The sequence below is a fragment of the Salarias fasciatus genome, chromosome 15, assembly GCF_902148845.1.
Source record: "Salarias fasciatus chromosome 15, fSalaFa1.1, whole genome shotgun sequence".
Lineage (NCBI taxonomy): Eukaryota > Metazoa > Chordata > Actinopteri > Blenniiformes > Blenniidae > Salarias > Salarias fasciatus.
Window position 1 is genome coordinate 16,473,019 of NC_043759.1, and position 22,138 is coordinate 16,495,156.

A 22,138-nucleotide genomic window follows, 5' to 3' on the forward strand; every position below is an offset into this window, starting at 1 on the left:
GTGTGTGTGTGTGTGTGTGTGTGTGTGTGTGTGTGTGTGTGTGTGTGTGTGTGTGTGTGTGTGTGTGTTTGCATTTAGAAATCTTTTCATGGTTTTTTTTCAGCGGTTCTCTTACAAAGAGACTTTCTGTCAAATGCAGTTTGATTAAGGTTAAAGGCTGAAAGCTGTCGGTGCTTTTTCTCCTAGGATGAGACGGAAGCCTTGATGATTAAATCAGTGATTCTTTAATGATGTTTCAATAATGTGTCCCTTTTTCAGTTTAGACATTTATTTAGTCATGATGACGGTAAAATATGTTTTGTAGAAAAACAGCAGTGTAGTTATATCGAATTAAGTCGTTTTGATAATCTGTCACTTCTATAAGTTTACAACTGTGAATTATTACAATGATAAATAAATGTAAAATGTGAATTGTAGTTTATTGAGGATATACATTTGTCATTATTATAATACTGCAACTCACATCCACGTAAAACAAAGTTCGAGGCTGGCTGGATGGATGGAAAAAAGAACAGTTATTTCAAGACTATATAACATAGTATATGTAAAATTTATGCTTTTTTTGTGTCTCCTGCTATGCTATAAACAATTTATGTCTCAATAAAATGTTAGATTAGAGGATGGTGAAAGCAGCTATTGCAGATGCATTATGAAAGAGTTGCATGTGCTTTTAATTTCAAGATACAGGGCAGAGGAACAGTTCAGTTCCAGATTCTAAAATTGCAGTGGTATTTAGATTCAAGCACATCTTGTTCTGCTCTTTGGTTCTAAAGTGAGACTTCATCTTCTTTGTTAACTTTGCTAATTCCTCTGCTGACTTCCTGTCCTCCCTCTCGCCCTTCCTGTGTGTGTCCTCCCTCCCTCTGCCACCTTGTCTCTCTCTTGCATGTCCCCGGCTGTCCTGTCCTCCTCTGCCACCCTGCCGCTGTCTTTAACCTCTGGCTTCACCCCAGCTAAGCTAATGAATGGCTACATGGTCCTAACCAATGGTGGCTCCCAACCCCGCTCCTCACCCAGCCTCTCTTCCCGCACCTTTTCTCGCCCCGCAGGTGACATCCTCGTCAATATGGACGGCGAGCCACCGGTCCGAAAGATGGACACAGTCGTCAAATTAGATGCAGTAAGATTCTGAGATCGGAGACATTTGTACTTTTCGTAGATCGTGGTAGTGGTAGCAATGCTTTGTGTGCAGTCCTTTCTCCTGTCTTTTTCCCTTTTTTCTGTATTCGTGCGGCTCATTCCTGCTCTGTTTGTGTGTATTAACCCTTGTGTTGTTTCATGTGACGCCCCCCCTCTATCATAGATGTCTGATGCTGTAGTGAAGGTTGACATGGTGAGTAGTCTTCCTGTGGAGATTCAGCACTGGCATCGTGTGTTTTACTGTTCCGTCATGATGAAAAAAACCCATGCTGCTGGAGATCACTGTAGTGCGTTTACTTTCACAACAGACTGAGGAAGAGAGCGACAAGGACAAAAAGAAGAAGAAGAAGAAAAAGAAGGGAGGAGTGGAGGAGGACGACGAGACAGACGAGAGTGTGCTGGACTGGTGGTCTAAATATTTTGCCTCAATAGAGACGATGAAGGAGGTTTGTCTGCACCGATATTCTCTGTTCTGCTCATATACTCATGCACTCGGCTCGTGTGATTCTCGCAGGGTTAAAAACTGATCAGACTGACGGCTTGTCCTGCTCTGGATTTCCAGACCCTCAGAGCCCAGGAGGCGGCTCAAGCCGAGGCGGACGAGCGAGAGGACCTTGAGATAGCAGCTGAAGCGGCAGGTATTGATCTCCAACAGGCCCGCCAGAGTGTCTGCTGCTCTGAGTGGATATTTCAGCAACACTTGGCCATGGTTTCACACGTTTGCAAATTTGCATTTGCATTCAGTCCATTGCACCCAGGAGTATCATGGCATCGTGTGTGTTTGCCGCTCTTCCCCCACTTCATCCAATGCATTCACCTTTTATTTTTCACGTTTTCATATACATTAGCATTTTTACATCGGCATGCATCTCCGACCCTGCAACGCTTGATGAAAGCTGGCTGACGGATCTGCACTCAAATGTAGAAACTCATAAAATCTTTATTGATACATAAGGTAGCATTTCACTGGGCGCTACTGGTTAAGGATCAATAGACTCCTGATTATCTGTATTTGATATGAGGGGTAAACACTCGAGAAGATTTTCATGTTGTTATGACTTTTCTGTAAATGTAAAGCTTCATATCTCTTAAACCATCATAATTTTTTCTGAGTAGCCCAAATGTGTTGAAATATAATGTGACTTAACAACTTGGAACAAAACACCGTTACCCTTTATCAGATTGTTTGTTCTTGTCTATCAATTTTAGACTGTAGACTGTTGGGTGTTGTGGTTATAAAGGCGACCGGGTTAAATCAGAACTGGACTTTAATGAAGAGTTGATAGGAGATGTACAGCTGGTCTGTGTACATAACATACAATGTGGTGAGAATAAACATGCACCAAGCTTGAGCAGAACTACGGTGTCTGAGAAGGGTCAGTATTACTGTGTTTGCAAACAGTCAATAATCGATAGACCAGTGGGGAAAACATGTTTATTATCCTTTAGAATGGTGTGTTATTGTGTTAAAGCAGCTGAGTATGTGAGTGTCTGCTTTGAGAAATCTGCTAAATCTTCTCTGCCTATGCCAAACTTGATATTGACTCTTGATGCCGATGATCCCACTGAATTGCGGAATAATTTGGGCCAAAATGCAAGAAACTCTGATGAAATGTTTTCTGGCACTGGGAGAGGACATTTGGCAAAAATGGCACCATTCATGAAGGAAATACACAGGCTCTCCAATGTTATAAGAATCATAGCCAGAAAGTATTATTACAACAAAAAATGTCCTTATTTTTTGTGCATAGTAGAGAAAGTCTCATTTTGGGTGCTTGTTTGAGTAAATGCTATATTTAAAAACATAAATGTGTTCAGCACTAAGCCTAAAAGATCTGACAACGGATCACTGATCCTGACACAGATATCCAATTAAAAATCATTCATTTAGTGGTATTTCTAATGTTAGAAATGATGAAACGTGTGATTTTGATCCATTTCTTCACAGATTTGATTGTAGAAATTTCATATCTCCATATATCCCTACATACTGCTTTATTTCACAATGCATATTTTTATCAGGTTCTCAGTACTTTGAGTAGCCTGTAAAGATGAGAAGAAAAACATATGCTGTACAATATAGTGCCTCTTTGCATTTGCTCGACCACTTAAGGCATAACTTAACAAAACTAGTGTGCAGTTTTTCTTCCACTCCATGTCGACGATACCCCTGTGCCCTGCAGTGCATCCTCATATGACTGCAACAAGACGATTCAGGTGGTCGTTCTTGTTGTTTTCAGCTCAGACGTCCGGAACATGTGACTACACTCACAACATCGCCTTACAGAAACACAGTCCCTGTCAGCTTTCATGTGTTTGTGTACGTGACGTGCAGCGCTGCCTGCAAACCTGCAGCCCCTCTTCATGAGTCCGACCCTGCTTTGTCCACCTCCATCTCCACTCACCCTTTCAATCAGATGTCAAACCAGATGACCTTCTCCTAAAAGGCTCAAAGATGAAGGAAAAGAGCAAAGAGAAGAAGAGCGCCAAGGACAAGAAGAAGGGTCAGGCTGCAGACGGCGCCGAGAAGCGACCAGTCAAAGCGAGAGTGGACGAGCTGGTGGTGAGTGTGTCGAACACAATCGTACAAAAGGCATCCTGAATGCAGCGATCTACGCTTCTAAGGCTTTACTTTGTCGGGTTTGGCAGGTTTACAATAAGGAGCTGGAGACTGAGTACGGAAACTTTGAAGACTGGCTTCACACTTTCAACTTGTACAGAGGAAAGGCTGGAGATGACGATGAGCACGCTTTGGATGACGACCGGATTGTTGGAAGATTCAAGGTGATAAGAATAAAAACTCTTTATTGCCTGTTGATGTGTGTGTGTGTGTGATGGATCCATCATTTACAGTGCCTCCTGCAGTCCTGTCTTGAATAAAGATGGACAGATGAAAGAGAAATTAATAAAAGTGTGTTTTCTTTGACCCAGGGATCCTTGTGCATGTACAAGCTGCCGCTGTCTGAGGAGATCACCAGAGAGGCTGGGTTCGATCCCAACATGGGCATGTTCCAGAGCATCCCGCACAACGACCCAATCAACGTGCTCGTGCGCGTCTACGTGGTCCGGGTGGGTGACATCCTTTAATTATTCAACCTGCGCAAAAAACCAGAAGAGTGATCACAGAAATAAGATGTGTTGTTTTTTTGTTCTTCCCCACTCTAGGCGACAGACCTCCATCCAGCTGATATTAACGGGAAGGCTGATCCGTACGTGGTCATCAAGCTGGGAAAATCTGAGGTCAAGGACAAAGAGAATTACATCTCCAAACAGCTCAATCCTGTATTTGGAAAGTGAGTTGAGAGAAAGGTAGCATCAGTGGAGGAGTGGTTTGCACCGACATCTCACAGCAATGATAACAGTGGTTTGAACCTGCTGGCTGATTTTTTTCTTTAAAGTACTCCAACTTGCTCTCATTACCCAAAGGCACAGTTTTCTGCATGTTCTCCTTGTGCATGTTTTTGATGTCTTGTCTAAAATAAAACTGCATCTCAGGTAAAGAAAGGGAGAACCCAGGCATTTCATTGTCACCAGGATTGAATCATAATAAATAAACCTAACATTCCCAAGTGTTCCTGGGTCTTTCTCTATTTTCACTCAGTCTGTTGAATTACTCCGTGTCGTTCGTCTGCTTCTCTGCTCTCAGGTCCTTTGACATCGAAGCCACGTTCCCCATGGAGTCCATGCTGACTGTGTCGGTGTACGACTGGGACCTGGTCGGCACCGACGACCTGATCGGAGAAACCAAGATTGACTTGGAGAATCGCTTCTACAGCAAATTCAGAGCCACCTGTGGCATTTCATCCAACTACTCTGTGTGAGTAAAGTTATTCGTTAACTGGTACTGGTTAAAAATAGATCAGTGTTTTTGTTGTCAGTTCGCTCTGTTGAAATTATGCATTTCAAAAGCTCTTCTAATAACATCTTTGTCATTTATTGATACAAGCCATGGATATAACATCTGGAGAGACCCGATGAAGCCCAGTCAGATCCTGGCCAAGCTCTGTAAGGACGGCAAGATCGACGCGCCTCAATACGGACCTGGAGGCAAAGTGAAGGTGGCCAATCGAATCTTCACGGGACCGACGGATATCGAGGATGAAAACGGTATTTAACCTTTTCTCTCGGTTCAAAACAGTACAAAGACCGTAGAGGCGAGGTGTTATCACTACTTCAGCATCAAATCGCACTGACACTGATACATTTGCAAAAATTTGATCATCACTGAAAAATGAACTTCTAAATCATTTCAACACTTCTAACATTAAAACTGAAACATTTTTAGTCATTGTTGATACTTTATTTGTGATAATTATAATATCTGGCCTCAAAAAGAAAGAAGGAAAGAGATTAATTATTGAATACATTTAGTTAAAACTATAAAGAATAAAAACCCGCTTGAAATATTTCAGTGCATTTGAAATTAATGTAACAAAGATGCATTAAATTAAAGATGATCTTAAATATGTAGGAATAAAATGCTTTAACTTATTTCCTTCTGTTTAATAAAAAATTATTTTCTGCTTTAATCTATTTTATTTATTTAACTCAGAACAAATGTGTAATGTGTCAACCTGGTAAAAATTTTTAGGAGAGAAAATATTGGTTAAAAGGGAAATATTTTCCCACATCATCAACACATTACATGTACAGGTACATGTTTTAAATATTCTTCTCTGTGCTGATCTCTCAGGCCTGAAGAAGCAGACGGAGGAGCATTTAGCCCTGACGGTGTTGAACCACTGGGAGGAAATCCCTCGACTTGGCTGCAAGCTCGTTCCCGAACACGTGGAGACCAGACCGCTGCTGAACCCGGACAAACCGGGGATCGAACAGGTGGGAGGAGAACCGCCGTACAGGAGGGGGGATATGGAGAACAGATCCTCCCTGTAGTTCTCAAATCTTCTTAATCTGCTTCATAAATGTTTATCTGTGGAAGATCAAAATCTCTCGCCCTCTCATGGTCGATTGAAGCTACTTCACTGCAGACGACAGACGACCAAATGACTTCGTTACCGCGCATCTTCTCTCCGCAGGGCCGTATCGAGATGTGGGTGGACATGTTCCCCATGGATATGCCTGCTCCTGGACCTGCGATCGATATATCGCCGCGAAAACCAAAGAGGTACGTCCTGCCGCGTTGTTACATTCCGTGATCACGCCAAACAAACGTCAATGTGACCGATCTCTGAATACTGCATCTGAAGTGTCTAAAGTTCTTGAGTTTCTTCAACAGAATATGTAGTTTTATCCCCAGCTTAATTTTTGGTGAGTCTGTTTGAATAGTTAGCTCTTTACTTGTATGAAATAGAAGTCCAACTATGTGTGTCCCTTCCTCCCCCCCTTACCAGATATGAGCTCAGGGTGATTATTTGGAATACAGACGAAGTAATACTGGAGGACGATGATTACTTCACTGGGGAAAAGTCCAGTGACATATTTGTCAGGGGGTAGGTACAGCGGGACGGGGCGGCCAAGCCTCATCCCGTGGGTGTGAGCCGTGTGTGGATTTTTTTTGTTTTGCAGTTAACCTTTTTTTTGTTTGTTTGTTTGTTTGTTTTTGTTTCCATTTTTTTCTGTGTGCGTATTTGTGTTGATTGTCGTGTGTCCCCGTGTCCGTGGCGTGTCTCCTGTCTGTCTCTCTGTCGTCCTCTCTCTCTCTCTCTCTCTCTCTCCTCTGGTCAATGCTCTGCTGATGTCTAGCTTTGAGCTTCGTGTTGTTATTTGGAACACTGATGACGTAATACTAGAGGACGATGCTTTCATGACAGGAGAGAAGATGTCTGACATCTATGTCAGGGGGTAAACACACGAAACCATCGCATGGCTCGTACAAAAAAGAAAAAGAAAAAAAACCCTTCTTTCCTCCTCCTGAAGACCTTGAATCTTTTCTTTTTAGCCCCTTCCTGTTTGAAATTTTCATCCGGCACGCAGCCTCGCCTGTTTCAGGCTTTCCTATGAGCACGCTGAGAGCACCTGACTCCAGAAAAATGTGAAAAGTGAGGACCAAACCACATGAAAAACCTGACTAGGCTCAATGATCTGTCAAATGAAAAAAATGGTCAGATTTTAGCTTAAATAGCTGCAACCTTGTCGCGATGTGGACATGTTATTAGTGAGCTTTGAACTGATACTTCAGTCTACTGTATGTTGACCAATAAGAAAAGTAAAACAGGCATTGGCTGGAAAGGATTTTCAATTTCATTTTGTTTGTTTTTTCTTTCACAAAAAGTGCTGCCATATCTTTATTTCATATTTTTGTTTTTTTTATAAAATAGACTTCTTTCACTACCACTGTCATAAACCTTACATATTTTACTTTTATCACTTTTTCACTAATATGTAACACATCAACAAAGTTAGTATTTATGATCTGTTCCTGACAGGGAAACTTATTTAAAAGCATTTTTTTTAAGCTGGCTACTTTGAAAAATGTTTGGAATTTAATTTATTTTATTGTATGTTTTGTTAGAGGTTTTGTGGTTTGGTCTTTCACTGACATATCTACCTGACTTCGATTTTATTTATTTATTTTTTCATTCAATGCAAAGAAAATGCAATCAAAGCATGAATGTGACCTGTACTGTGCAGTGGCCGAGCACTTTATTAGAAGCACCACATTAATACGGCAGAGCTCCTTCTTTTACATTCCCGAGAGGCTCATTTCATAGATACTTGGACGTCATGAGGTTTTGGAAACATGACTTTGAGCTGTCGGCTGCACAGCTGAACTGACATGTCCCAGAGGTACCCTGTTAAATTCAGATCTGGTGACTGCAGAACCTTTTCAAGTCCGGTGAGCTCTTTGTCATGCTATTAAAACCAGCTTGAGATGACTCCTGCTTTGTGAGATGATGCATTTTCATCCAGTCATCAATACAATCTGCTGAGTTGATCAGACCAGGATTGATTGTTATGCATGCAGTTATAGTCTGCAAACAAATTGCCCAGCATATATTAACACCATAACCACCAACCTGGACTGTCCACAGCTACAGAGTTGGCTCAAGGGTCATCCTATCGATTCCAACTTCTGAGCCCACCATCTGCGGCTTCCACACTAATGGGAACTTATGGAAGCAGACTCCTTGCTTGTTCCATTTTGGAAAGATCCTGTGTGCGGCAGAATCAAATTCTTGTTTTTGGCAGAAACAACCAAACATGAATCTCTAGTTTTCCTGCCCATCTGCCTCAAGGTTGGACATGCTGTGCATTCTGAGATGCTTTTCTGCTCATAGTAGTAAACAACTGTTATCAGTCACATTATGGCTCTGAGGAAGGTCAAGGGTCATGCCTAAGGAGGCACTGTGATTGTTTTTTTCTCTAACAGACGAGCAGCCTCCTCTCCTGCTTTCTATCAGCTCTAGATCCAGTAACTGTCAAATACAAAATCTTCATCCATCCATCCCTTCAGTTTGTGAACGCAGCTGGATGAACTACGAAATCTTTTACTGGGAAACTTCCAGGAAAGCCTGTCACCAATCAGAATTTGTGTATCGATGAACTCAGGTGATCTGGAGGTAATGGAGCGACCTCGCAGCTCTTCTTCGCTTGGATTTCACAATACGCCCATAAAGTCAGTGGTTTTATTTACTGTGAGATAGAGGGAGATTTTTGTCTTCCTGTCGTGAAAATCATGACACCAGCAATGCTCCAACTCAGACAACTCATCTGATATCTCTTTTAGATAATGTATCTGTAGACTTTTTACACACTGGAAATGTTTCATGTTTTTCACTACATTGGATAGTCTGCCATGAACGAATGAAAAGATCTGCAGCTTCCTTTTTAAGGTCTGATGTAGCTGAAACCCTCCAGTCAGTCGCTCTGCATGCATGGCTGTTTAGGTAACTACACTAAGTTGCAGGTGTTCCTAATAAAGTGCTCGGTGATTGTGTGCATGCCAGAACTTTAACAACACTGTCGCAGCCTAGATTGGACCTTTTTTTTATAAGTTTGTATTTTGGGATGCTACAATTTTTGGTGCCTTCCTGATCCCACATCTCTTAATCAAATCAGTTTTCCCTCAAGACTTCACTGTAACAAACAGGATGCAATCTTAAAAAACTATCCTGAAAACTGAGTGACAAATACACTAAAACCAATTGTCCCGCAGTGACAGGAACATAAAGGAGGACTGGGGTTGTTTCAGATGGATCTGATGTTGTGAAACAGGAGTTGTGATTCATCTGTTCAATCGCAGGAAATCAAGCATGTTTTCTTTCCTCTGCAAACACGTTGAAACCTCCCGATGCCGTCCAATCAAATACATGTCAGTTTATCACGTCAGCATTCTTTCCAGGGTTTCCAAAGCTGCTTTAGGCTGACAATAAAAGTCTTTGTAGTCATTGGTCATTTTGAGATGTGGTAGTGCAGCTTCCCTCCTGACTCATAAAGCCAGTCTCACTCCACTGTTAGTTACATCCTGCAAAGAACAATTCCAAGAATCATTGCAAAATACAACAAATAACACTTTTAGACAGAATAGTCATGAAAAAAAATCTACCGATGGCACTTCTGCAAGCTTTTTGTATGCATGGCTACGTCAGTGGTGTGAAACTCCAACATCAAATCAGATTTTTGTCTATCACTGAACAACAGGTTTGACATGGCCGTGCACACGTCTGTATGAATCTGATTTGCTATTGGGGAGCCACATTCTGTTTTTTGATTTTGACCAACAAGCATCATCTCTCTTGTTAACAAACTGGTGTATTTAGCTTGTCCTTTGCTCCTGTTTAAGCAACCCAAATTATGATCGATTGACTGACAATCCGCAATTTCCTACATGTTAGACCTTGGAAGTGCATGACTAACAACTCCCACCCAAAACTAATCTACTCATCACTGCACAGCAGGCACTCTGGGGAGTTTTAACGTATTTCCTCGGCGGTTTCCACAGATGGCTTAAAGGACACCAGGAGGACAAGCAGGACACAGACGTGCACTACCACTCCCTGACTGGTGAGGGCAACTTTAACTGGCGCTTCGTTTTCCCCTTTGATTACCTCATGGCCGAGGAGAAGATCGTCATCTCTAAGAAGGAGTCCATGTTCTCCTGGGACGAGACTGAGTACAAGATCCCGCCTCGTCTCACGCTGCAGGTCTGGGACGCCGACCACTTCTCCGCTGACGACTTCTTGGGTGAGAAAGTTTTCCTATTTGAAAGCGAGGAAATATTGATCCCAATGCACAAGCAAAGAATGACTTTCAAAAAAAAAAAAGTATGTGCTCGATCTTGCATAATCTTTCATCACTGTGATCTGACTGCTTCCCAAGGGGCCATCGAGCTGGACCTGAACCGGTTCCCCCGTGGCGCCAAGACAGCCAAGCAGTGCTCCATCGACATGATCCGCAACGAGCAGGAGCTGCCCACCATTTCCATCTTCAAGCAAAAGCGGGTCAAAGGATGGTGGCCGTTCGTCGCCCGGGACGAGAACGACGAGATGGAGCTAACGGTAAGACAGACGGAAAATGCTGACAGACGTCGATGTGTGTGAGTCTCCATCAACAGGAAGACAGAATGACCACGAAGAACCATGCAAACAGTGAAATTACTGAAAAAAATCTTGGTTTTTAGAAACTTCATATTCACTCATGGAACAGGCTTTTAAAAGGTAACATTTTTTTATGAGGATGGCAACAGACAGAACATTAACATTTCAAACTATGAAAATTTGAAAAACAGATGAATGTTACTGTTCTGTGCAATACACACAATAAAAGTCAAAGACAGCCTTAATTAGCTTTTATATTTTTCGCATAATAAACAAAAGGTAAGCAAACCTACATAAAGAAATGCATTCACTAAGAAAAAATAATCTAAAATTGATGATAATAAAAATTGAAAAGGGAATGGGGGAAAGGGGACGGTTAATCAACTCTAATAAAAGAATGGAAGTGATTTCGATAAACTGAGAAGGGCTGCCATTTGCTATAGAACTTGGTAGGAATCAGCTCTCAATCGATATCTAATCTTTTCTATTTTTATGAAAGACACAGCATCCCGGAGTCATTGAGTAGTGGAAAGGATTTTAATAAGATTTAATGTGTATGTGATGCTCAGTAATAGAATTTGAAATTTGGGAGAGACAGTCCAGCATTAAATTTACATCTCTGGGGGACAGTCTTATGTATTCTGGGTGCCTTATGGCGCCTTTTACCTGAGTCAGTGTTGTTTCAGTCATCACTGATAATCTAGTCTGCAGACTGAGTAAGGACATTGTAATCCATGTTACTGCACATTATCCAGGCTGGAAACTCAGAATTCGAAACCAGGCACCAAAAAAGCTCTCCTAAGGCACACCCCCCATCATAGTTCTTCATTTTTCCCAATAAGTGAGTTTTCTTTTGACGTCTTTGCTCTCTACAGGGTAAAGTTGAAGCTGAGCTCCACCTGGTGACGGCGGAGGAAGCAGAGAAAAGTCCTGTAGGACTTGGACGAAACGAGCCCGACCCCCTGGAGAAACCAAAGTAAGATTCTCTGATAGTCTAAGATACAACTGTTACACACAGACACACACACACACACACACACACACACACACACACACACACACACACACACACACAGTCTTGTATTTCTATCCTTGTGGGGACCGTCCATTGACTCCCATTCATGTCTAGCCCCTAACCCTGACCCTTACCCTAACCCTAACCCACACCACAACAAAGCCTAACCCTAAAGAAATGTTTTTGCACTTTTACTTTTTTCAGTAACAACAACATGGTCAAGAAAACACTGTTTCTCCTACTTAGGACCGGAAGGCACGTCGGTGCCCACAAGGCACGTCGTTGCACGTTTTGCTGTCCTTGTGGGGACATTTGGCCCCAACAAGGATAGAAATACGAGAACACACACACACACACACACACACACACACACACACACACACACACACACACACACACACACACACACACACACACACACACACAGAGGCACTCACTCACTGGTTTCCCAGTTTGACATTATGAATGCTTGTGTGGACATGAAAAGACACTTGAACTTTCTCTTCAGTGAAATCATTCCTCCAATGCAAAAAGCAGTGCATTAAATCAGGGCTACCAGCCACCAGCAGGCTAAATCAGAGTGAAGAGAAAATCCCCGACGCTGCTTTTTGCATTGTCCAAAAAGCCACTGTTACACACTCGTTTTTCCTCCTACCATCTCTTCAACTGTCTCCCTGTCTCTCCTCCCCCCTCGTCTCTCCCCTTCTTTGTGCATGTGACCCCGTCTCCCCCTTCGCCCTTTTTCCCCCTAACTCCCTCCACCTGCTTCATCTCCATTCCTCCTCCTCCTCCTCCCCCTTTCTCTCCCTTCTTCCACAAAGTCGCCCGGACACCAGTCTTATGTGGTTTCTGAGCCCCCTGAAGTCCATTCGTTACTTCATCTGGCACAACTACCGCTGGCTGATCCTCAAGGTTCTCGGGCTGGCACTGCTCCTGCTCATGCTGGGCCTCTTCCTCTACTCGGTCCCCGGCTACCTGGTCAAGAAGATGCTGGGGGCCTGACGCGCTGGTAGCCTCCGCCCCCTCCTGACTGTTTTCTGCTTCTCTTTTTGCTTCCTGGATCCTCCCGTCCTAACTGTTGCTCTTCAGTTTCCTAGTTTGCTCTGTTTGTTTCCTCTTCTGACCTCTGGCGTTTTAAATCTTGACTATTCGTCATTGTATCTTTATTATATATTGTCTGGACTGTTTGTGACAGGCAGTGTTTTTGCCATCAGGGATCATTGTCCATCTCATATGTGACTGACTGTGTGGTGCGAAAAGATGCAGGCAACGACAAATGCTGTATTTATATGATTTATATGTTAATATCTGCATATTATGTGACAATCCAGTAGCTCTACTGCATTCAGTCTCTTTCAGTTCTCTCTGACTCAGAGATCAAATTGTCCTGTTTACATGAACATTGAATGAAGTGATTGGATAAATGTTTATATGCACCAGGAATATCATCCAATTCAGTCAGTGGATCAGTCCCATAATGCTTTGCAGTATGATCTTTGGTACTTGTTACACATGCACAATGATGCCACACCCAACAACTTGTTCTTGAGAGCCTTTCAACTAATTCACTTTAATTTAATATATTTTTAAGAGCAGTGTTGTTTCCTGCATCGATCACGTGTGCCTTGCCACTGTTTTTATTTATTTATTTATTTATTTATTTATTTATTTATTTATTTATTTCCCAGAACATTTTGCTTGAAGTGTGGTGAAGGTAGACATGCACAAAAAGCTCAGTTTGAAACAAAACAGTGTAACAATCACAGAGACTCTGATCGGATCAAACACTGGGTGAAACCAGTACTTTCAGTCTCAAAAGTGTTTACATGAAACCACTGCCTGCAAACTCTTTACATTGCTGGAGCATGCCAGTTTGACTGCACAGTGAACCAGAGGCGATGATTGAAACAACACACTCCGTTATCCAGTAACATCGTCCACACACACCAACATTTGTTTCAGACTAGAAATACACACATTAATCAGTCAAACAGTTTCTCTCGCAGCCGGGGAAAAGCTCAATGCTGAAGCAGAGGGAGCACGTCAGTGTGGTCATTATACCTCCAAGGAAATCTGCTAACTATTGCTTTGCTGCTGTCAAATTGATCGTTACATGATTTCAAAGTTCCTCTTTATGGTCAGAAGCTGTCGCTCATCAGCAGACAGGATTGCAGTGTTTAACTCTCATGGCTGCACGACGTCAGGCGAACAGGCAGCATAATCCTGTTGAGTATTACAACAATTATATGAGTAATGATTAAAACCAACACATATTTGAATCCTTTTTTGGTTTGAGTTCTGTTTTTTTCTAAAAACAGTGTTCTTTCTCTTACCCCAAAATTCACAACAGTCCTGATTTGCTAGTTTTTCCACACGCCTTCACCTCAGACACTCAAATGTGCCTGGTGGGCGGGCATCTCAGGCTCCCTGCAGAGCATGACTGCACAGTGCATTGAATCATGCTTCATTGCAGGTCGGTGCATCTTTCACGATATCTGTATCGCTCGTGTTGATATCATGACAAGGATGCATTTCCATTGTGCAGCTCTTTTAACCGCTTTCAGGGACTGAAAACAGAATAACAAGAACAGATAAACTACATAAATCAACACTTAAATTAGCCATTACCATCAGTCAAATAAAGACATTCATTTTTTTATTTTTTGTATTTTATTTCTTTGTTTTATACAGAATAATTCAGCTTCAAGTTAACTGTTTTGGTTGTTTCAAAAATGCATTCAGTTTAACATTATATAGCGTCTCTAACATCATTGAAATCAACATAATGCTGAAACTGTGGACACTGGAAAGTCTCTTAATGCTAAAACCTACATGATAAATTAGAATATCTTAAGAGTATTAACAAAAGGACTGTCACAGCAGGAGTCTTGACACTGTAAGAATCAACCCTGCAGAAACATCCACGTTTGGAGCTGCTGGATAATCGTTCATCTTTTTCTTTTGATCAGCAAACCCATCCTTCATACTGATAATCTTTCACCCTGCGATGTGTTTTTTTTCTTAGAAGTAGTACCTCGTACCGATGAGTGGATTGTGAGCATGCTGTAGTGTGAGAAACGTTAACATTTAGAACGTGGCTTTCTAACCACTAACGCCTGCTTTGTCTCTCTCCCTCTCTCTCACCCCTCCTTGTTTCACCCCACATCTTTCTCCAAACTCTTTGAACCACCCCTCCATCCGCATGCATGCTCTTCTCCCCCATTTCCTCACTCCAAACCTCCACCTCTGCCGTCCAGCCGCCCAGACACCACCTTCCTGTGGTTCCTGAGCCCGCTGAAAGCCATCCGCTACTTGGTGTGCAACCGCTACAAGTGGCTGATAATCAAGATCGTGCTGGCCCTGCTGCTGCTCATCATGGTGGGCCTCTTCCTCTACAGCATGCCGGGCTACCTGGTCAAGAAGCTTCTGGGAGCCTGAGTCACTGCCGGGAGGATGGAGGAGGAGGAGGAGGTGGAGGAGGAGGAGGGTGGCAGGCCGGATAAGCAGAAGGATGGATTCATGAGCTAATTGGGGAAATGAAGAGAGTTCACCCATGTGAAGAGAGACAGACAGATGTATAATTGTATTGTTTTCTCCCCTCTAATCCATTCTGATCTTCATCATCAGCCCGCCACCTCCCACTCAGACGAGGTTCAGACACCATCTGAAGTGACTTTTTCCCCCCAAAAGATCAAGGAACTGCTTCACTCTCTAACCAAACTGCAACCAGCCTCACAAATCTGCATCCTTGAACTGACTAAACAGCGATCACTGACCACACAGTAACCCTTCATCCTCTTCTTTTAACGTGACGGTGAATGTTTCTTTATCTGTCTACACAGCTTCAGATTTATTTATTTATTTATTCATTGGATTTTGTTGGGTTAGTGGTCGGATGATAGCATGAACATTCATTTCAAGCGATGTCCTCCCAATACTTCTTGATAAATGGAACAAAATAAAAGGATTTTTCTGGTAACTATTTATTCCTTGACACCATTTAGCATTGTGATTACCTTACTGGCTAGATCGGGGATGTCAAACATGCAGCCCAGGGGCCAAACCCAGCCCGCTAGAGGGTCCAGAGCGGCCTATGGGATGAAATTGCACAGTGTACGATACACACAAATTTGTAATAGTTTCTAATTTATTTAAATGTTTGATGACATTACGGACACGATTATGAGAACTACACCTGAACAACAGACGGCACAAAGCTACTGCAGTCCAAACTGGCCGGCAAAATTACTGAAAAGAGTTTAGCAGCGGAGCGACAGGACTTCACCAACATTAACGATGGCAAAGAGGCACTCTTTTATCTTTTACAAAGAAAATTCAGACCGTTCATCAATGTTTGAAAATAACTCCATGGGTTTATTGTTTAAGTGCACTTGAACATGTACGAAAAAAAAGGGCCGTCGGTTGCTCCTGTTACATGTGGCCCTCGCTCCATATTGCGTGTGGTGTCCATTATCCCGTTGAAAATCTGCCTGTGGTTAAAAAATCATAAGCATTGGAATTGTTCTTTGTGAACCTGTGTTTCACTGATAACAGTTGTTGTTTGCACTAAACTTGCCTGTTTTTACAACGAGCCCTGTGTATTTACGTATGTGTTTCAGTGTGTGCAATATTTCTGTTGGTTTTGACAATTTGAAATAAACTGGATTTCCTGAACCACATCATCAACACTGTTAAAGGTGCAATGAATATATATGCTGTGAGGTGAGGATTCCAGTGCATAAAAAGTTAAAAAAAAGGAATTCAGGATCATTTTTAAAGTGTTTTCATTTGGAACTGAAACGCAGCGGCTCTTTGACTGGTGCATCTCTCCGTGCAGTCGTCCCAACGCCAGCATGTCGTGGCTGCTGAACCCGATGAGGACGGCGTGCATCCTGGCCTGGAGACACTACAGGCTGCACTGCGCCGTGCTGCTGGCCGCCGCCGCGGTTCTGCTCTTCCTGGCTCTGCTCTTCTTCTCGCTGCCCTCCGAGCTCAGCCACAAGCTCTTTAACGCAGCCGGGTAGAAGCACCACCTCACACTGTCTCAGTGCTGCGTTTGTACCAGCAGCCGCTTGCTGTAGTGTATTAACATTTTAAAAAATTAACATACAAATACAATATTATCGAAGAGGAGCTTTATTTTTAACGGCACTTCACAAAAACTTCACACAGTGGAACTGAGAGCTTCCTAATGCATCAGAATGAAGAGAATGAACATTAAAGGCTTAAACTGACTTCAAAAATACAAAGTAACTGCGCTTTCACTGAAAATAATAGAACCTTGTTGAGTTTTCTCTTCCTCCTCTCTCAACATTTCGAAAATAATCTCAAAATAACATTGAATTTTACCATTTTAGATGTGATCTTGACAACACGTAACTTCACAAATTCTTGTGCTCTTTGTTTAATAGCGATGTTGGCTTAATCATGCAGGTTTGCTCCAGGATTACTGTGAGAGAAAACGTAAGAAAGATGACTTTAGATAAGAAACAGATTCATTTAAGTCCAGTTAGACATTGAATTTGTCCCAAATTATTTATTTTAGCCTTACGTTATGATAGCATTGAGTGATAATTTTTGATTTGATCAAAAATGATCAATGTTTCTGCTGTAGAATATACCATTATGCCAAAAACACTATATCCCATCCTGCTGCTTTCAGACTCTATAAAAAACATTTGTAAAACTTCCAAAAACACCAGTAACTGTCATCAACTTTTTCAAACACCTGTGCAAGATTTATTTAATATTCAGTACTAAAATGCCATAGTTATTCTTCTAGGGCAAAGTTCTTAATTTGTGCTACTTATAAATATACATACTGCATATACTCCCTGTTAGAACACATACTGTACATATTTAATGCTTGTTCTGTTTTGTGTGGCTTTTTACTGTTCTTATGTTGTTGCAACAAAGCAATTTCCCCACTTAGGGACTAATAAAGGTTTTCTTATCTCATCTTATTTGACTGTTTTCCAAAATTACAGCCTCTTTTGTCTGAACTGGTGTTGGAAAAACTCCTCCGTGTCTGTCACTCAGCAAAATGATCATAACTACTACATACCGTGCATGCTGCTGCTGCAGCATCTTCCTCAGCTCTGTGTTCTCCTGCTCCAGCCTGTCAGTCTCAGATTTGAGGTCACGGATGTCTCTCAGGACGGCGCTGAAAAGCGCACACACAAACAAACACACATCATCCGTCTGACAGAGTTAAACCAGTGGCGTGCGTCGGTCCACTCACTGGTACTTCCTCAGCTGGACCTCCGCTGCATCCCACAGTTTGAGTCTGTCCTCAGAGATGGTGTTGCCCAGACTCTCCCAGTAGGCGTCGACTGCTGAGGCGTCATAGGCTTGGGGAAACCGGGAACTGCACTGTTCTTGAATGGAGGCTTCCCTATGAAAAAGAAAAAAACATTCACAACATATTAAAGCATGAAACTAAACTGGTGTGGAATCTTTTCAGCAGCTGGGACATTACTCTAGGGTTTCACAGTGGGAGTACCTGGACCTCCTTTCATGCTCAAGAAAACCTTTTAGAGCGAGCAGGATATTGTTGCGGTCCATAAGCTCAGAGGTCACGTTATTCTCAGCTGCATCCTCTGCCGAGTCCCTCCCACAAACATCCTATAAGAAAACAACAGACACATAAACCTGAGACCATTTCCTACGAGTCAGTGTTCAAACTGCCGGCTCGGCCTCACCTCAATCTGCTCTCTCTGCTGGCGTTCGTACTTCAGCAGGAAAAGAGTCACCTTGGGCACATCCTTGTCTTCAATGCCCAAAGACTGAAAGACAAAGCAGGGTGATTATTTAGATTCTGATGTGTGCCACAGTGGTGTAGTGGTTAGCACTCTCACCTCACAGCGAGAGTCACAGCTGAAATTACACATCACACTTTTTTTTTTCTGAAGTAACAGCGGGAAAAGAGGTTGAATGTTTTTTCCTGAGAGTGCGCTTCCTTTGTGTATTCCAGTTTGCTTCTATGTTTCAAAACAAGTTTCAAGGTGTCTGGGAATGAAGGTGTCTGTGTTGGTCTATCTGTCTGTGTTAGCCCAGTGATAGACTAACAGCCAGTCCGGTGTTTATCCTGCCGTCACCCACAGTCCGCTGGGACCAGCTCCTGTTTTAGATGAAGCTTAGGATGAAGATGGATGGATGACTTTCTCAATTTCGAGCAGGGAGACCATGTAAAGCAGCCACAAGACACCCTGGTGACTGTATTCTGAAAGAGGAAGCAGCACGACACTCACATATAAGAGCGAAGCCAGCTTCACACCAGATTGCTCCTCCTTGTCCAGGGGATCCAGCACCTTCAGGAGGTTATCCGTGATCAGGAAACCCTGTGATAGAAGACAATACAACACTTTTCTTACTCACTGAAGCAGTATGTTCTTTTTTAACTTCTACCAAAATCATTTCCGGAGATAAACACAGCAAAAGGTTCATCATTTAAAGTCTTGTTCAAGACACAAACATGTAATTAGATTACTCTGACCGCTTCATCACACAGCAGCTCCGCCACCGCCTGAAGCGTCCTCTGCTCGTCCTCCACCTCTGCCCCGCTCTCGGCCTGCATCACTTTCCCCGCTTTGTTGGTTTCCAGGTACTCGCTGTCAACGGTCTCCAGGCTAAGCCCAGCCGACGTATCCATCTCTCCCTGACTTCCCTTCAAAGCTGATTCAGTTTGAAGCCGCTGGTTAGCGGGGGGTTTCATTTGGGGCCTGATGGGACCGCAGACCTCCATGACATCCATCGGAGGTGGATTCCAAGACAAACCAAGGTGGCGGCTGCAAATCAGCGAGTCAATTTCCAAGGCTTTCTTCGCCAAGTGTTTCACCTCTCGGTCGATGGTTCGCCACACGTTCTCATACTGCCTGGCGTCGGCTTGTGCAAAGTGTCTGCATGAGGTGAACAAGAGAGTAGATTTAGGAATAAAACAAAAAGCATTCATACTTCAGAACCATGATGTGATTCATTTTGACTCACTTGACTTGGTTTTGCAAGCGTTCATATCTTTGCAGAGAGCGCTGATAGTCATCTAAAAAAGGCTTGTTCTTCTTTTTAAAGTCGTTCTCTTCCTGAGCAAGCTTGGCTTTCAAATCCTTAATTTCTGACTTCAAACTGAAATGCAAAGGCATCAACGTAACACCCGGAGTGTACACGAGCATGCATGTGCTTTCAAGAAAAGTGTTATACCTGAGTTCCTGCTTCCGTAGTTTAGCCTCAATTCTGGTCTCTCTCTCTATTTCTCCTATTATTTTATCTTTTTCAATTAACTTGGCGCCCATTTTTTGAGTTTCTCTCTCCACAGCCTGCAGAGTATACGCAGTTAAAAGGTCAAAGAGTTAATTCATTGCAGGCAATATGAATAAAGAATACAGGATTTTGTGACAAATATAAAACTTCCTGTGTGCGAACCTGCCGCTCTGACAGCTGCTTCAACTCCATGAGATTTTCCTCTCTCATCTTCCGTCCTTCCTCCTGTATTTTTGCTTGACATTTCTCCATTGTGGTTTTCATTACCGTTGTCATGGTTTCCTGCAGCCCCACACAGTTCAGACATCATTAGATACTGGTATATATAACACACCAACATACCTGTGACTCTTTCTTCACAATTGGTTGTCCTTACCTGTTTGTCATTGAATGCCTTCAACTCTTGTTCTAATTTCATCTTGTCAGCTGAATGCAGCTTTTCAAATTCCTTCAAATAAGCTTCCTGCCAAAAACAGAAATATAACCATTCTTAAGAAACTTCAGCCCCAGGCCGCAGTGAAAAACATGCATTAGAGGTTACTGATGACTCTCTCTCTCTCCCTCTCTCTCTCTCTCTCTCTCTCTCTCTCTCTCTCTCTCTCTCTCTCTCGGTAATAGACTGGCGACTTATCCACACGGTGTAACCTGCCTTAACCCACCGTCAGCTGGGATTGGCTCCGGCCCTCCACAGCCCTAAGTTTAATAAAGCAGTTCAGAAGATAGATGGAACCTGAAGCAACATGTCCAGAATTCATCCATCACACCCAGAGACAACATAAAAGCAAAGGACCGAAGGTGCACACATTGATTCAAAACGCCAGAGACAATCCTTGAACGAATTTTATCAACAACATGATGTTAAACAGGGAAGAATAACATCAGAACTATGAGGGAAAAAAACAAAAAACATAATAAAAACAGAAAATATAGCCACATCTGCTTGTACCTGAGTGTCTTTCAGCTCCTGGCTGTAGGCTTTTGTCAGGACGTCTATCTGGTCCTCGTGTCTCTCTATCAGCAAGTCAATCTCCTCGGCATTTTTCTTCAAGGTTTTGTCATGGAGTTCATTTCTCCGTTTGAGCTCCTGTTCAGCAGTACAATGTGAAGCAGAGCAGTTATGCACGCAGCTTCAAGGAGACAACTCTGTACACCTTATCGGGTAATTGTCTCATATGGCAGTTCCTGTAGTTTGGGAGTCTATAATTCAGTCATGATTTCATGAGTAGCTTGATGGACTGAGTTACCTGATGCAGGTCGTTGATGAGCTGTTGCTTTCCTTCTAAAACAACAGCACACAGCTGCTGCTGGCTCTTCAGGACTTCCTCCAGCTCCTGAGGGATCATCTTTTGATTCTTGTTTGTGATCTGCCATCCATCAAAAAGCTCCTCACATTTTGCATGTGTGAACTTTACATCATTGTCCAACTGCTCCAGCCTGGGTGACGAAAATATGAAAAAAGAAGATGGTGGACGACCTCATATGATTTCACATGAGGGGGACTGAAAAGATGAGTGGAACTGAAAGGCTTTGCCTGGCTTTGCGAGCTTTCTCCAGCTCAGCCCTTTGCTTCAACTCTTTGGCATCAGCTGCTGTTATGCTGTAGGCTGCTGATGCAGCTAAATCTCTCTGCAGGTTGACCAACTTCTGAGGGGTGGTCCACATCTAAAAAGAAAATGTTTGCACAAGTGATTTTTTTTTTTTTTTTTAACTTTCTCTTTAGTTTACTCTTTAGTGTACCGGTGGCTAGAGATGCAGCACCATTGCTGACAGGCTGCTGAGTCTATAGTCGATCAGGTCTTGGACTTCATGCCATACCTGCCTGGAGCTGTTGCATTATGGTATCAGGTTTAGAGCAACTTAACCTTTAGAGTTGCTCTATCTTCCTCCACCACAGGAGTGCTTTTCAATTAAATTTTGCTCATCTTCCAGTTGTTGTAGACGTTATATGATATGATCACATCTTTGATTAGGTAAAAAAAAAAAAAAAATGAAATTAGGAATTGAAAACAACCTTCATACTGTCCTCCTCCTCCTCCTCCTCCTCCTCCTCCTCCTCCTCTTCCTCATGTTGGCGCTGCTTTAGGTCTTCACTGACCTCCAGGACCGGCTTATGTCCAATCACCAATGAGGAGAAACTGAGAAATAATAAATAATAATAATAATGATGATGATATTTAGCTAAAGCCAGTTAAGATCAAGTTAATTCTACGCATGCAGACGCCAACTTCGT

The 22,138-nt window shown here is 42.7% G+C and overlaps 2 protein-coding genes across 5 annotated transcripts in view; one reads left to right on the plus strand and one right to left on the minus strand.

The window, feature by feature from the left end:
* The window catches only part of otofa (otoferlin a), a 75,459-nt gene extending 57,866 nt beyond the window's left edge, over positions 1 to 17,593 (plus strand). The window contains exons 31-48 of one of the 4 annotated variants that reach the window (XM_030109568.1): positions 954 to 1,120; positions 1,304 to 1,333; positions 1,449 to 1,586; positions 1,703 to 1,778; positions 3,558 to 3,703; positions 3,790 to 3,924; positions 4,072 to 4,209; positions 4,306 to 4,433; positions 4,787 to 4,957; positions 5,087 to 5,247; positions 5,834 to 5,976; positions 6,177 to 6,265; positions 6,492 to 6,590; positions 6,844 to 6,942; positions 10,043 to 10,284; positions 10,420 to 10,598; positions 11,513 to 11,613; positions 14,910 to 16,338. In XM_030109568.1, the coding sequence (XP_029965428.1) occupies positions 954 to 1,120; positions 1,304 to 1,333; positions 1,449 to 1,586; positions 1,703 to 1,778; positions 3,558 to 3,703; positions 3,790 to 3,924; positions 4,072 to 4,209; positions 4,306 to 4,433; positions 4,787 to 4,957; positions 5,087 to 5,247; positions 5,834 to 5,976; positions 6,177 to 6,265; positions 6,492 to 6,590; positions 6,844 to 6,942; positions 10,043 to 10,284; positions 10,420 to 10,598; positions 11,513 to 11,613; positions 14,910 to 15,090 (2,423 nt within the window). In that variant the 3' untranslated portion in view covers positions 15,091 to 16,338. Of the gene's footprint in view, positions 1 to 953; positions 1,121 to 1,303; positions 1,334 to 1,448; positions 1,587 to 1,702; positions 1,779 to 3,557; positions 3,704 to 3,789; positions 3,925 to 4,071; positions 4,210 to 4,305; positions 4,434 to 4,786; positions 4,958 to 5,086; positions 5,248 to 5,833; positions 5,977 to 6,176; positions 6,266 to 6,491; positions 6,591 to 6,843; positions 6,943 to 10,042; positions 10,285 to 10,419; positions 10,599 to 11,512; positions 11,614 to 12,473; positions 12,655 to 14,909; positions 16,339 to 16,489 lie in introns of those variants that run through there. The other 3 variants (XM_030109569.1, XM_030109570.1, XM_030109571.1) reach the window with 3 other exon arrangements.
* Positions 17,074 to 21,570, minus strand: drc1 (dynein regulatory complex subunit 1 homolog (Chlamydomonas)). The gene is given in 16 exon segments (XM_030110832.1): positions 17,074 to 17,101; positions 17,717 to 17,815; positions 17,894 to 18,046; positions 18,155 to 18,303; positions 18,354 to 18,437; positions 18,903 to 18,992; positions 19,148 to 19,187; positions 19,260 to 19,262; positions 19,296 to 19,550; positions 19,639 to 19,773; positions 19,849 to 19,964; positions 20,071 to 20,190; positions 20,285 to 20,371; positions 20,855 to 20,992; positions 21,153 to 21,342; positions 21,440 to 21,570. Coding segments are annotated over 16 exon segments (1,818 nt in total).
* Between the last annotated feature and the right edge of the window lie 568 nt (positions 21,571 to 22,138).